The 15,476-nt window shown below is 45.1% G+C and overlaps 2 protein-coding genes across 8 annotated transcripts in view; one reads left to right on the top strand and one right to left on the bottom strand.

Annotated features, from left to right (window-relative positions):
- Positions 1 to 14,422, bottom strand: part of CYB5D1 (cytochrome b5 domain containing 1) — a 21,433-nt gene extending 7,011 nt beyond the window's left edge. For 2 of the 4 annotated variants that reach the window (XM_082371638.1, XM_082371639.1), the window contains exons 1-3: positions 13,867 to 14,422; positions 13,697 to 13,773; positions 13,348 to 13,566 (exon numbers count right to left, since the gene is read on the bottom strand). In XM_082371638.1, coding sequence (XP_082227764.1) covers positions 13,348 to 13,566; positions 13,697 to 13,773; positions 13,867 to 14,026 — 456 coding nt within the window. In that variant the 5' untranslated portion in view covers positions 14,027 to 14,422. Of the gene's footprint in view, positions 1 to 10,279; positions 12,766 to 13,347; positions 13,567 to 13,696 lie in introns of those variants that run through there. The other 2 variants (XM_082371637.1, XM_082371636.1) reach the window with 2 other exon arrangements.
- NAA38 (N-alpha-acetyltransferase 38, NatC auxiliary subunit) overlaps positions 1 to 15,476 on the top strand; it is a 24,604-nt gene extending 9,128 nt beyond the window's left edge. The window contains exons 3-5 of one of the 4 annotated variants that reach the window (XM_082371644.1): positions 14,429 to 14,777; positions 14,962 to 15,145; positions 15,318 to 15,476. In XM_082371644.1, coding sequence (XP_082227770.1) covers positions 14,697 to 14,777; positions 14,962 to 15,145; positions 15,318 to 15,430 — 378 coding nt within the window. In that variant the 5' untranslated portion in view covers positions 14,429 to 14,696 and the 3' untranslated portion in view covers positions 15,431 to 15,476. Of the gene's footprint in view, positions 1 to 13,775; positions 13,913 to 14,428; positions 15,146 to 15,317 lie in introns of those variants that run through there. The other 3 variants (XM_082371642.1, XM_082371643.1, XM_082371641.1) reach the window with 3 other exon arrangements.

Below are 15,476 nucleotides of genomic sequence, written 5' to 3'. Positions count from 1 at the left end.
TATCCTGAATCTTGTGTTATCATTCACTTGTTTTTTCTTTGTGATTAGTTCCCTTCCCACCTGTAAACTTTTTTTTCTTTTTAATTTAAGTACAGTTGATTTACAATGTTTCAGGTGTACAGCAAAGTGATTCAGTTATATACTTATATATATATTCTTTTTCAGATTCTTTTCCGTTATAGGTTATTACAAGATACTGAATATAGTTCCCTGTGTTATACAGTAGGTCCTTGTTGTTTATCTATTTTATATATAGTAGTGTGTATCTGTTAATCCCAAACTCCTAATTTATCCCTCCCCCCCACCTGTAACTTCTTAATTTTGAAAAACTTCAAGCCTACAGAAAAGTTGAAGAAGTACAGTGAATACCCATATACTCTTCACCTGGATTTACTGATTGTTGACCTTTTGCCACACTGACAGAATGACATGAGCAAATTCTTATGATCTAATGTTAATTGCATAAAACAATATAAAGCCATATGTGTAGTATAATCACAACCATGTAGGAAAATACTAGAAGGAAGTGGTTAGAATGTTAATACTGGTTTCTGCTGAGTGATAGGAATAAGAGTGATTTTTGTTTTGCATCTTTATGCTTCTCTACCTGGAACTTTCTGTAAGTAACACATATTCTATAATGAAAATTTAAAAATCTTTTCAAGTTTAAAAAAATAATCTTAAAAATATATGGAGAGAGACAGAACAGGAGATAGTATCTAACATTTGTTCATCAAGTTTGGTAGTCCCAAAAAGTTTAAAACACAGTAATATGGAAAATAAACATAGGTACAGACCTCATATCTGAAGGAATCTAATTCTTTTTCTGCAAGGTTGTTTCTCATCTTGTGTGAAAAGCCCCTATTTCTTTAAGGCTCCAGCAGTCCGGCTGTTTACCCCTTCACTTCTCTCCTTGGCTGTCATCTGCTTTCCTCCCGATCATTCCCCTCATTCGTTGAAGACTGACGCTTGGCTCAGTCCTGCCCTCGATGCTGTAACCAGAGACCTTTCTCACCATTCCACTTCTCTCTCCCACCTCTAGGAAATAGTAAATTCTTACCTCTTCTGAAATATTAAATTCAAGCCTCCTACTTTGGCTACAGCTTTCTATCCTTCCAGCTCTCTCATTTATTCACTATTCTTGGACCCATGAGACCCTGTAATCCCTTAATTCTTCCATTTTCTCCTAATCAGCTCTACCATGTTCTCCCCTCCTTCCCTGTCCAACTTAGATTCCATGGTCTGTCATTTCAGCCACTCTGCTGCCTGCGTCTCAGCACCCTCTTTATTTACCTCTTGCAAACCCCCAACCTTGGATCACTTCGGCTGTCTGTTTACACTCAGGAGCACTTTGCATGACCACATGGTGTCAGGAACACCATGACCACTCCAGATTAGTGTCCCTGCTCAGAAATCCTTTTTCCTAGTCAGCTTCCTTTCAGTTCTCCATGGTGACTTTTTCAAACCTTCCTCAAATTCCTCAAACCTCCTCCGCCTTATGCTTCAGTAGAACGTCTTATCGTCTCCCTCTAGGAGACAGATCATCAGATGAGAACTCCCTTGAAATACTGACACTAAGACTACATATTTAACTGTATTCATATTTGTCCTTTCCTCCCTTCTATCCTGTCCGAAGCTAATACCTACACTTGGGCTCTGGCTCCCAGCCTTGCCACCTTCTTAGGGTGTAATGGTTAACAGTGATCCCCTAACTCTCCTTTATCTCCCATCCTACTTGCTGCTTCACAACCACATTTAAATGTACTCAAATCTCCCAACTTTAAAAGAGACACTCTGGACCCGTAAGCTGCCACCCTACCTCGCTGTGCCCACTCACAGCCACGCTTCTTGAAAGAATTGTTTACACTCAGTCTGCTTTACTTGCCTACTCATTTTCCAACCCTCTGCCCAACCTCTCTGCAGAAACTGCTTTCACAAGATGACCAACAACCTGGTTACTGAATTAAGAGGAAATTTCTGAGTTCTTAACTTGAACACCCCCTTCTTGAAATAGTCTTTGTGATCTGTGTGAGTCTATGATCTCACATCTGCTCATACTTACTTCTGTTGCTGCCTTTTAGCTAAATCCTTTCCTTTGCTATTCATTGAGTAAAGGGGATACCTTAAGAAGAAAAGGAAGGGATTTCCCTGGCGGTCCAGTGGTTAAGACTCTGCGCTCCCGATGCAGGGGTTAGGGTCTGGTCAGTGTGACCAAAAAAAAAAAGAAGAAGAAAAGGAAGATTTGGCCCCAAATTGTTATCTTTGTCTTTTTCCAGTTTTGGGCCAGGCTGCGACGCATGCAGGATCTTAGTTCCTCAACCAGGGATCGAACCTGCGCCCTCGGCAGTGAAAGCAGAGTCCCAGCCACTGGACCGCCAGGGAATTCCCTCCCAGTTTCTTTTAGACCTGCTTTGATTGACCACTATGATGGAAACAATATAACAGTCCTATACAAAATGGCAAAAACCAAACATTTTTTTTCCCCTTTGACATTGCCTTTTAACAATTTCTTAATAGGTTTTCACTGACTGGCCAGCCAGAATACCTTGCTTTCCACCTACTGTTAAGCCCTGGTTATTTCAGCAGAACTGCCTTGACACCTTTCCTGGCGAACCCCAAGCTGTCATCCTCCTGCCCCTTTGCTTGCTCGTGGGCCTTTTCCCCACCTAGCTCTCTGGATTGGGAGAGTTAATTTCAGACTAAATTGGATATGATTAGTAAATTAAAATTGACTGATTTTTTTAAAAAGGTGCTATATTCCCAAACTATATAACTCCTAAAATGTATTCCAGAGCCAAGTAATGAAGTTATTCACTGCCTCCATCAGAGGAAGAGTTTGAGCTCTGGATTCAGGTAGCACCTGAAATCCAAGTTCTGCCACTTACTAACAGTAACCCTGGGCAAGCAACTTATCCCTCAAGTCTCAGCTCCCTTATCTGTCAAACAGGGATATTAATGCCTACCTCACATGGCTGTAGTGAAGATTTTGAGCTAACTTACATAAAGCACTGGCTATAAGGCGCTTGATAGTTGGTAGCTAGTGTTCTAAACAGTCACATTTACTATTAGCCATTTCTCACTTCAGAGAGATTCACTTAAGATGCTTGTAAGGTGAGAGGATTGACAACCTGGGTTATGAATAACACCTTAAGCTGAAGGAGCAAAGGGCTGACTTTAGTTATTCTTGTTCCCAATAGTTGCCCCATTTCCTTGCTTTCCCCTGCTTTATTTAAATAAGCTCAACTCTGGTATAATATGAAACAAACCACATTTTACTATACTCACTTCTCCCAATAGAGGCACAAACACTGTTGTTAGGTTAGAAACCAAATGTTAGTCACAGATACGGTCTACTAATTTCCTAATCATGACAGATGTTCCCTGGATGCTGAATAGTGTGGAACCTCAGGAAATCCCAAGGGAAGCATTCATTACTAAATAAAGAATGGCTAGCACAAGGAAAGGAAAGAAAACTAAACATTTCGAGTGCCTGTCCCAAGGACCTTTTGTACTGCTGAGCATTTCCCCGTACCTTATATTTAATCTTCTCAACAACAATGTAAGGTAGCTTCTTTTTAAGTGACCATGTCCTGGCTTATGCCTGTTGTCCTCAGTGAATCCTTACTTCTATTGTTCATATTTTGTGATTGAAGAAATGGAATCTAAAAGAAGAAAAGTATTCTGTGCATAGTTACAAAGCCAGAAAACTCCTCCCTCTGCAGCTGGATTTCTTCTGTGAAGACCTCATTCATACCTCATCCATCTACTGTCTGACTTCTCTAACACACCACTGTTGTGCTGTTCACTAAATCTGTGGATGCTCAAGTCCTCACCTTACTTGACTATGTGACATTTCACACTGTTTACCATTCCCTCCTCTCAAATACTCTCTCTTTGGCTTCCCTGGCACCGTTTTCCAGGGTCTCTCTCACCACTTTGGCTCGTACTTCTGAGTCTCCATCTCCTCCCCTCCCTTAGGTATTGTTCCTCCCAGGCCTTGCATGTAGATCACACTTTATTCTTGAGGTGATCTCATCCTTGACTTTGGTTGACAGTTACTCACTGAGGGTAATTCCCAAACCTTTAACTCTAGCTGAGAGCTCTATTTAGGATCTCGTACCACATATCTGGTAAGATCTGGACATCTGTATTTCCATGTCCTGGAGTTACTTCAGATAGCTAACTAAAAACACATCATCTTCCTTCCCCATGAAACTCTTCTTCCAAGCGTTTCCCTCCTCTGTCAGTGGACTCATCCTCCTCCACCCAGGCCAGAAACTTGGGTGTCATCCTTGACTCCTCCCTCTGCCTCAGACCCCCTCCCGATAAATTATTGAGTTGTGTAATTCTCTCTTAACTTCAGTTTATCTTCTCTGATCTCCACTGCCACTAACTAACCTCATTCCGGCCACCTTCATCTCTTTCCTGGACTGCTGCAATAGCATCAGTCTCCCTGTCTCCACTCTCTCCTCTCTTTTTCTCCCCTCCGATCCATTCTCTCTTGACATTGTAGTCAAGTCACCTTTCAAAAATGCAATTCTGATCGTGACATTATCCTTATAAAACCCTTAACCTTGAATTGTACACTTTAAAAGGGTGAATTTTACAGTATGTGAACTATATCTCAATTAAAAAAAAAAACTTAACCTGATTTACAAAGTCTCGCAGGACCTGGTCTGGCCTCAATGTCTCTCACTGCCCACCCTCTTCAGGCCTCCCATCTCCTCTTGGCTTTACCGTTCTGCACTTGCTTCTGCGTCTGAGCTCTCCACACACTCTCACTGCCAAACTATGCGCTCCTCATGCTGTTTACTCTTCCTCCTTACCCTCTCTCACTTCTTCACTTGGCTACCTCCTCCTTGTCCTGCCAGTCTCAGCTTGAGATGATGTTCTCCAGAAAGCCTTCCCTGATCTCCCCAGACTGGGTTTAGATATTCCCAAGGCATTTCTCTGAGAAAGTGACATTTAAGCAAAGCCTTGGGCTTCCCTGGTGGCACAGTGGTTGAGAATCTGCCTGCCAATGCAGGGGACACGGGTTCGAGCCCTGGTCCGGGAAGATCCCACATGCTGCGGAGCAACTGGGCCCGTGAGCCACAACTACTGAGCCTGCGCGTCTGGAGCCTGTGCTCCGCAACAAGAGAGGCCGCGACAGTGAGAGGCCTGCGCACCGCGATGAAGAGTGCCCCCCGCTCTCTGCAACTGGAGAAAGCCCTCGCACAGAAACGAAGACCCAACACAGCCATAGATAAATAAATAAATAAATAAAAAAACATCATTTAAGCAAAGCCTTTAAGGGGCAGGAGTTGGCCAGGTGATGAGTGGAGGGTGGAGTGTCCCATGCAGAGAAACAGCATGTGAGAAGGCCCTGGCAGAAAGGAGCTTGGGGGAGTGTCAGAAACTGAAAGGCCAACAGGGAGATAAAGAAGGGGCTTGGGCAGGGGGGAAAGGATGGATTGGGTGTTTTGGATTAGCAGATGCAAATTATTATAAATGGAATGGACAAAAGACAAGGTCTTACTGTATAGCACAGGGAACTATATTCAATATCCTGTAATAAATGATAATGGAAAAGAAGATGAAAAAGAATGTGTGTGTATATGTGTATGTATGTGTGTGCGCGTATATATATATATATACACGCACACACATATATAACTGAATCACTTACTGTATAGTAGAAATTAACATAACATTGTCAATCAACTATACTTCAATAAAATAAATTAAAAATAAAAAAAAGAGCCTGGAAGAGGCAAATCATGCAGGACCTTGTGGACAACAGTAAGGGTGTCCTATGTCCTCTTAAGAGGAGTTGGAAGCCTTTGAAGACTTTAAACAGGGGAACTTTAAAAGCTTCCCCTTAAGGACCTACTGTAGAGCACAGGGAGCTCTACTCAGTACTCTGTAATGACCTATATGGGAAAAGAATCTAAAAAAGAGTGGATATATGTCTATGTATAACTGATCCACTTTGCTGTACACCTGAAACTAACACAACATTGTAAATCAACTATACTCCAATTAAAAGCAAAAAACAAAAAAGCAAACAAAACTTCCCTTGGCTGCTTTATATAAGTAGAAGCAAGGTGAAAAGAGGCTCACAAACTTCTCTGAATTTCCCACTAACCTGTAAGCTCCTTGAGGGCAGAAATTATGTCTTCTTATTTAGTGTATTCACAGAGTCCAGAATTGTTCCTGATACATAGCAGATGCTCAGTATTAGGTTAATGAATTGAATAAATGGATGGTGGGGCCAGGATTCCAACTTTGGTTTTCAAGAAAGACTCAGCAGTCCCCTCCTACCCGAGACTGATTGGATATTCCTCCTTTTGCCTCCAGTGCATCTGTGGTCAATTGTATTTTCCAGAAATGGCCACAATAACAACTCACATCCAGCATGCTCTTATTACAGTGTGACTTTGACACTCTTCCCACTGAAAAGTGAGGTCTAGTTCCTTCCCCTTGGATTTGAGGTGAGGTTATAAAAGGTGCTTGAGGGTGGGAGGGAGGGAGATGCAAGAGGGAAGAGATATGGGAACATATGTTTATGTATAACTGATTCACTTTGTTATAAAGCAGAAACTAACACACCATTGTAAAGCAATTATACTCCAATAAAGATGTTTAAAAAAAAAAAGCAAGGTGACTAAGTCTAAAAAAAAAAAAGGTGCTTGAGGCTCCTCCTGGTTCTCTTGGGACACTTGCTCTTGGAACCCAGCTACCATGCTATGAGGAAGCCCAAGCTGCCCTGAGAATGGGGTCTTCACGGAGAAGAATCCGTAGACAGCATCAACTTGCCAGCCATTGAGTGAACCATTTTGAAAGTGAATTCTCCAGCTTCTAGCAACCCACCCAGCTGATGCCTTTTGGAATGGAAATGAGCTGTCCCCACTGAACCCTGCCCAAATTACAGACTCATTAGCAAAATAAATGATGGTGGTTGTTTGAAGGCACTTAAGTCTTGGGATGGTTTTGTTAAGCAGCAGTAGGTGACTAGAACAGCAGCCTATGTTTGTCATGCAGGGAGGTGATGCCACTCAGTGGTTAAGTGGGTGGCCTATGACTGTCTTGTTTCAAAGCCCACCTTTGCTACTTAGTATGACCTTTGGCAAGTTACTTAACCTCTCTGTGCTTCAGTCTCCTTCTTTCTTCAGTGTAAGTAAAAACAGTATTTTAAGTTTGTTATGATGATTAAGTGATTAATGCAGGTAAATGCAGATCTACAGGTGATACAGATCAGTCTTTGTGATTATCTCAGGCAAGTCTCTGATCATTCAACCATCACTGTCTCTTGTAATTCTGTTTCTTTGTCTTTATAGTACTTTTGGTATTTGTGTGTGTGTGTGTATATATATATGTATATGCATTCATATATGTATATGTGTATATACACATACATAATATAGAGCTTTTAGCACTATCTGAAATGATCTTGTCTACATGTTTTTTTATCCCACCAGAGTATAAGTCCCAGTAATGCAGGAACCTTGCCTGTCTCATTCACTGCTGTATCCCCAGTACCTGGAACAGTACCTGGCACAAAGTGCTTATTAATAACTTTTTTTGTTAATGAATGGATGAATAGCACTTTCACACTTCTTGTGGAAGACATCACTAGTTCCTATCCAGTATCCCTTCTCATTCCACAGTAGTGGTCCCTGCTTTTGTTGTGGATGTCAATACAAAATACTGTCCCAGACTCCCTTGCAGCTAAGGGTCATTGTGTAACACATGTCCTATCAATGAGACGTAGTCAAAGTTCTGCTAAGGATGTCTGGGAAAATTTTTTGCTTTGATTTAGGCACTGCCCTTTCATCCTTCCCCTCTTCCTCCTTCCTGCCCACAATACAGACAGGAAGTAGAGCAACCAAAAAGGAGATAATCATAAGACAAAAACAGGAGCAACCTGTGATGTTGATGAACTGTCTATCTAGTGGAGTCACTACACCACAAACTCTCTCATTATGTGAGAAAATTTAACCCTTTATAGTTAAGCCCCAGCTCAGCCTTCTGTTACTTGCAGCCAAATACATTCTCACCTGATACACTGTGGTAGAGTAATATCTACTCCTATAGGCTGTTCATTAAGGGCAAGGAAATATTTCCTCCTTACTGTTCTCTAGGAGGACTGGAAGAATTTATCAGCACAAATGTCACTCACTATCCAGATCTCTTCTGCTCTCTTCAAATAGTGAGAGTGGGCAAGTAGCAAGGGACACCACAGTATCTGAATATATTTGACTCCTGAGTTCACGTATTTCAAGTAGTGGGGGTTACATTTACCATTCATTCCTGAAACAACCATGTATTTATTGCCACTCTATGCCAGACATTATATGGCTGTTGGGGATACAGAGATGATTAAGTCAGATGATTGAAACTGGATGCCCAAGTTCCCACTAAACATTAAGCTCCCAAAGGGCGGGAGCTGGGCTGCTCCCAGTAAGAAAGGGACTTAATTCTAGCAGTGTCTCATCCATATTGTTCCTCGTCTCAACCTTCTTGACCCCTGATCCCATTTTAATGGCCTCAGTTCACTTATTCATCCACCAGCTTTTGTGTGTGTGAGTGTTTCCCAGTACTTGGACTGCATATCTATTTGTATTTTGAATGCTTAATCTTTGACTTCCAAGATCATTCAGGTTTCAGATTGTCTGCTTTCTCTACAGCTAAGCCTCCATGCACTCTTGCTGCTCCATCATAAAGTGGCTGTTCTCCCATTATCAACACATCTATGTGGTTTATCTAAACTCAGCTGTGGGGACTGGGTACATTAACCTTATCTTGATGTCATGACTTGGTGTTATGGTCCCAAGTCCAAATGATAGATCCCCTCACTCAGCTCCAAGGTATGTCCAGATCAGAATTTGAGGCAGTAAAATGTTTCAGACTAGTTATAAACTTAGCCCCAAGGCTTAAAGTTTTAGGAATTGCTGCCATGGGAACACAGGTGTATCAGGTTGAAGTAGACCATTGAGGCAGGTGCCAGGAATCCAGGAACCACATCGTATTGTCACCTTTGATATTTTACTTTTGAGGGTCTTTACTATTGTGCTTGTGTGTGTACTATTTCAGGGGCAGGGGTTTGGGCCATTTTGAGACTGATGGAAATTACAGCACCCTTCTCCAAGATAATACACATCTGCACGCGCACACACACACACACACACACACACACACACACACACAGTATTTAGAAGTCATTTCTGGAGGCCCAGGTTAAGAACCCAGTTGTGATTTGCCATGAAGGTGGAAACTTTTTCTGTACCATAATTTGGTCCTTTACCATGTACTATTTTCATTTACCTTTTCATGTGTGTATGTTTTAGCCCACTGAGTGAGCAAGCTTCCTGCAAAGAACATAACACCTTTTTATGACCCCCAATTATACGTGCATATAGTGACTGAGCCTTGTGGGAAATATTTGCAAATTGAGTTCTTTGAAGCTGCTATGATTTACTGAGGGCAGGCAACGTTCCTTTCAATATACCACCCACCACCCGACCTCCCTACAAAATGGAAGAGATCATTACCAAAGGGCCTACAGTCATGTTCTATTTACTTCCTAGGTTTTAGGACGAGGCATTATTTACATACTCATGCAAATATCCAGTCTTGGATATTTAGAGAACCAAGGTAGTGCCTAGTAGAAAGCTTTATACAAACAAAACAAAACAAAACCCTCTAAGAATAAATGAACATACTCTATTATCTTAAAATTTTGTGATCTTTATTCCTTCCATAGTTCTGTGCCTCACCCTGTACATACCCACACCTGTAATCAGACCCCTTGTCCTATCCCGTGAGTTTTATTTCTCAAACTACACTCCTTTCCTGGCATGTGCTTATGGAAAAAATTAAAAATAGGAATAAACCTAATGCTAATAGAATAGTGCCCGTGTTGTTTTCCCTTTTTTTCTGATCCTTCCCTCTCACCTGTACGTTTCCACAGGCTACCTTTAATCCTAACCTGTTTAGAACTTGGACGTGTTTTCCCTCATCCGGGCCCCTTTCCCTTCACTCTGTAGGAGACTACAGCCACCTGGTGGCCATATAGAGAAAAGACAGGTCGATTGCCCCAAAAATCTGGTGAGAGGAAGAACCTCTATGGAGTAATTTTTGGTCTTGGATCTATGGCGAACAAGGAAAGAGAAACCCGTGGATAGAGATGACAGCATAGGATCCAGACATCCTATTTCTTGGTCCCACCTTGCTCCCCCAGGACACAACATCCCATCCACTAGTTACTAGAGGCAGAGGAATTCACTTAACATTTGAGTTCATTCAGTCAGAATTTATTGAGCAGCAACTGTGTGTCCAACACTGGGAATACAGCAGTGAACAAGATGGACACAATCTCTGCCCTCAATGAGCTTACAATCTAGCAGCCAGCCAGCCAGCCAATTACATCCATAATTTTAACATTACTACTGTAATAAGTGCTCTGAAATTTAACAAAGTCCTGACCTGCATCGAGAAATCAGAAAAGTCTCTGTGAGGAAGAAACACGTAGGATTAGCAAGGTGGGAAATGGAAGAGTGTTGTAAGCAGAGAGAACAGCCTGTGTGCTGGCTCTGAGGCAAGAAAACCTTTAGTGAACAGAAAGCCAGTGAACAAAGAGGGGTGATGCAAGGTAGAGGCTGATATATGCAAGGTCTTTGGATTTAGCACTTGATTCCAAAAGCAGCTGGAATCCACTGAGGAATCTGAAGGAGGAAAGTTAGATGTTTAGGTTTGTTTTTCAGAGCTCAGTCTGCTGTGTGTGGAGGACAGAAGAGGAAATGGGAGGACTGGTTAGGAAGTTATCGCAGCAGTCCAGACCAGAGGGGATGATAACAGCTTCGAGAAAAGAAGATGGATTCCAGAGATGTTTAGGAGATAGAATCTACTTGGAGAGTGACTGGGTGTGTGAGGAAAGGGATGTGTTTCTGGCGAGAGGTACTAAAGTAGGAAACCCTGGAAGAGGGACGAGTTTGGGCAGATCCCACAGGCACAGGCCCTGAGGCTGGGGTTACAGCAAGAGCATAGCTTTGGTTCTCAAATAGTTTAGGGTTTAATTGAGCAAACAAGATACACATGAAACAACTGCAGGTGGATACAGATGTCTCCACCTCTGTCCATGCCGTTCATAGCCAGCCCCTCAGCACACTCCTCTGCAGCCTACCCAGTGTCTCATAGGGGGCCACCTTCCACGAAGATGCACTAACATCTCCCTGCTTCTTTTTTGCCTGCTACTGTCAAGAAATTCACCTGTGATTCTCATTCCCCTTCCCTCCTTAGGTCATAGGGGACCAAATCTGGCCACTGCCCTCCATGGTTGTTCTCTTTTGAACACCAGGAGTTTTCTGACTTAATTAGCTCCTCTCTTTACATCACCTCTGTCAAGCCCCTTCTTGTAGAGTCACCATCTGGCAAAGTCGACCCTGTCTTCCTCATCTTCCCCTCAGAGGCACAGGCCCATCATGAATATACATGCTGTTGCCTCCTTTTTTCTCCCCCTTCTAAAGTGTCCCACTCCAAGAGCCCTTTCCCACTCTAATTTTCCTGGAATCAGTATATACCCACCTCTTTGCCTCAGAAAAGTCAGAGGAAAGTTTTGCTACGGGATTAACCATGAAGTAGCCTCAATAGCTATTACTCAGCTGACACTTGGCCTTCCCTGTGTCCTCTCTACCACTGTAGAACTCTGCTAAGTGCCTTCCAAAGACAATAACTAAAAAAACAAAACCAAAAAGCACAACACCACGGCTGACTACACAATAGGCCTATAGGTTCCCCTTGTGCAGTGAGCCTGGACATTGAGAAGAACCTAGACTTTGGAATTGGGGAGACCTGGGTTTGCAATCTGGTTACTAAGTAGTGTGCCTTTTGTGCTATTAAATCTTACTAAGCTTCAGAAGATTTATCTGTAAGTAGTGGTAATGGTATCTGTCTTATGGATAGTTGTATTAAATGAGGTGTATAAAGCACATAGCATAATATCTAGCCTGAATTACCTGGTGACCATTCACTTCCTTTGTTCCTCTTGGGTTTCAGCTGCCAAATACTATTCAGAAGAGAGATTAGCCAGTTTTATATGGCCAGTGATAGACATTTCCTATTCCTGTCTTTGTAAATCCCATCTTCCTGCAGCCATCCCATTTCCATCATTGCCAGAAAAGTTCTTCCATCCCTCATCCCTGTGTAGGACTTCTCTTTCTCTTACTATCGAAAAGTTCTGCCTGAGCTCTATCTGACTATCCTCTTCTACATCTCCATGATCTAAGATACTTTATTTTCTTGTATCATTCCTAAAAATTAATTCACTTCTAGCATTCTTCCTAACTTTCTCAGAGTAAATTGTAACTAACCCGAGGAATAGGACCTTTACACTTCAGTAGGGCATGGGAACCTCAGGCCAGCTCCCAGAGTAGAATGGAGGTCTAGGTCCAGGTACCGCCCTCCCCGCCCCATCCCCACCTCTTTTCCTACAGGTCACAGAAACAGCTAAACTCAAAATATGTCTTGAGCCTACATGAGCATACATCTCCCTTTCTATAGCTCTGTGAGGTCATCACTGAAGTACAGCAGTACTGCAGGTGTGTAGAGTGTACTGTCCATATTGAGATAATCAAATTCTTCCTCCTGATCCCGGATACCATTCTCTTCCAGGGTATAATCCATGTTCAGGTTCTTCCCTTCATATTTCCATGTGTAGCTGGCAGCATGTGCATTATAGAGGAGATAGCGGTGTAGGATTTCCCACATTGATTCCAGGGCCCCCACCTGGAGAACACGAAAGCACCCCACCCAGAATTGTGGGTTGAACGAGCAAACACACACACACCCAAGCAAAGGCCAGGAGCCCAAAGCTGGGATCAGAGTGCCTCCCTTGGCAGAGAGCAGCTTAAGGCACTCCACAGTCCCAGAAATAAAGTTGGAGCTCCAGCATGCAACGAATGGCCCCCAAAATCCTACCTGCCTTTATGGCAGCCACTTGTAATAAACAAATAGCCCTAAAGTCACGGCCCCCTCACCTCATCCCCACAATAGAGTAGACTAATAAGAGAGCCCAGTTGCAATTGCTGTACAAAAACACAGCATGTAAGAGCTTCCGAGGACAACCATCACTAAGGTGCACAAACTGTCACCCTGGGCTTAAGAAAAAGTCTCTTGTACCCTGTGGCCCAGCCACACCTTTAATTCCCAACCCTGGGGACGTAGGTGGTCTTCTTTCCTCGGTTACCCCTAAAAGGAAAGAAAATACAGCTCCCACCGGTTGTGGAGAGCTGCTGGCCTGCAGATCTGCTTGGAGATTTGCTGGGATTCTCGGTTCCCTCTAACCTGCCCCCAGGCACCAGTTCTCACCTCCAGAGTGTGCTCTTGCGACGTGAGCGTGTTAATGATGCGGATATTCCGGGTCTTGGCGGACAGCCGCCCCACCTCGTAACGCGACCCCTGCCACCAAGGCTTCCCGAAATCATTGGCCCAGTCCGAACGGGGCAGCTGAGGCGGCACGTGCAGAAAGCGGCCCCACGGGGTGCGGTATCTCAGGGAACCGGTCAGCGGATCTACGTGCTTGCGGATCTTTTAAGCAGGGTTTGGGGGAGGAGGGTCGGAGTAGTCACTATCTCGGGCTCTGTTTAGCCTCTGCTTTTCCTCTTCATCCCGCTCTCCAGTGCCCCTCCCCCCAACCCCAGGTTCCAGCAGAACTCACATCTCTGGTGTCTGGATCAAACCAGTGACTGATGTCCTGGCCCGCAACTTCCACGATGGGTTTCAGCAGCAGGTCTCCTGGGAAGGAGCAGCTGCCGTCAATGCTAGCCATCCAAGAACCAAGCACCCCCCAAACACACCCTCGACGCTGGCCCAAAGTGTGGCCCTTACCCTTGTACTCCTGTGCCAACGGCGTTAGGTCGTACACGTTTCCCAGGTAAGACACCCAGAGGTCTTCCGGCTGGTTATGTTGGGCCACCTCGGCCGGCGTGAAATAGCGGCGCTGAAAATACTCAAAGTCTGGCCCGGCCACTAGGCCCCGGCGTGGCATGGCTCTTGCTCTATCGGTCACCGACTCCTTTAGTTGCTTCCTCGCTTTTCAGCACGCACTCTCTGCTGCATCCTCCCTCTGGTTCGGGAGCTAAGGCGAGCGCGTTTATCCGCTGACATGGAAACCATTGTCCTTTTCCGGCCACCGTCCACTGAGATCAAACGCTGTATGGGCGAGGAGGAGCGTGGGCTGCGCGTGCTCACGGGAAACGTAGTCCGATTCAGGCATTCAAGTAATTGGAGTTGTGTCTTCAGGAGTTCCGCGGGAAAGAGAACACACTCCGTTTTCACTCACAGTGGCCTAGGCTACAGGGAGTATTTAGGACATACTATCTCGCGAGGCAGAAAAACAAGGGAGGGGAGGAGTGTGATTATGAAAAAAGGTATTCTCGCTAAATTCCAGGGTTCCTTAAAGGATGTGTAAGACACTAGAGTTGAAAATTTCTCGCGATATCTTGGTACATCCCGCGAAATAGGCCTCAGTGAGCCGCAGCGCCGAAATAGAAGCTCGCGAGACTTCTGCAGTTGCCGGAGACGAAGAGGAGGAGGAGGAGGAGGAGGAGAGGTGATCTCGCGAAAGAAAGCAGGTCGGGAGCGCTCGCGAGATCTCAGACCACCGGACCCGAAAGGTTCTTAGGAAGTTGAAGGGCCTGGAGGCGGCCCGGGAACAAATGGCCGCAGCTGGACCGACCATGCTGCTACGAGAGGAGAATGGCTGTTGCAGCCGGCGTCAAAGCAGCTCCAGCGCAGGGGTTAGCTCGGGTTCTGGGATTGAGGGGCCGTCGGGGAGCAAGATGGGGGGACGGAGGGGGAACTGCAGCTCCCGGCAGCCTCTGGGCTTCGTGTGAGCGCCCCGCGGGCTGTCGGGAGCTGTGGTTCCGCGGGCGGGCAGCAGCCGGGGCGGCGCGGTCTGAGCGCCTGTCCCGCCCCGCGCAGGACTCAGATGGGGAGCGCGAGGACTCACCGGCTACGCGCGCTAGGCAGCAGCTGGAGGCGCTGCTCAACAAGACTATGCGCATTCGCATGACAGATGGACGGACACTGGTCGGTTGCTTTCTCTGCACCGACCGCGACTGCAATGTTATCCTGGGCTCGGCGCAGGAGTTCCTCAAGCCGTCGGGTCAGTGCCCGGGGCATGCACACCCGCTTGGGAATGCGGTGGAGCCTCACGCAAAGCATTTCCCCTTAAGTGCCTGGCTGCACCCCTTATTTTCTGGGACTAGAAGTCGTGGCTCAGAAGGGGCGGGGCCGACGCTGGCCTGCCTTTCTGATGCTCTGACTCTTCTTTCCAGATTCCTTCTCTGCCGGGGAACCCCGTGTGCTGGGCCTGGCCATGGTACCTGGACACCACATCGTTTCTATTGAGGTGCAGAGAGAGAGCCTGGCGGGGCCTCCCTATCTCTGAACACGATCGCGCATGCCTTTCAGACTTCATTAAATCTGTAACCGAC

This window comes from Balaenoptera borealis (genome assembly GCF_965194805.1).
Source record: "Balaenoptera borealis genome assembly, chromosome: 20".
NCBI classification, from domain to species: Eukaryota; Metazoa; Chordata; class Mammalia; order Artiodactyla; family Balaenopteridae; genus Balaenoptera; species Balaenoptera borealis.
This window is presented reverse-complemented; position numbering and strand designations above follow the sequence as displayed.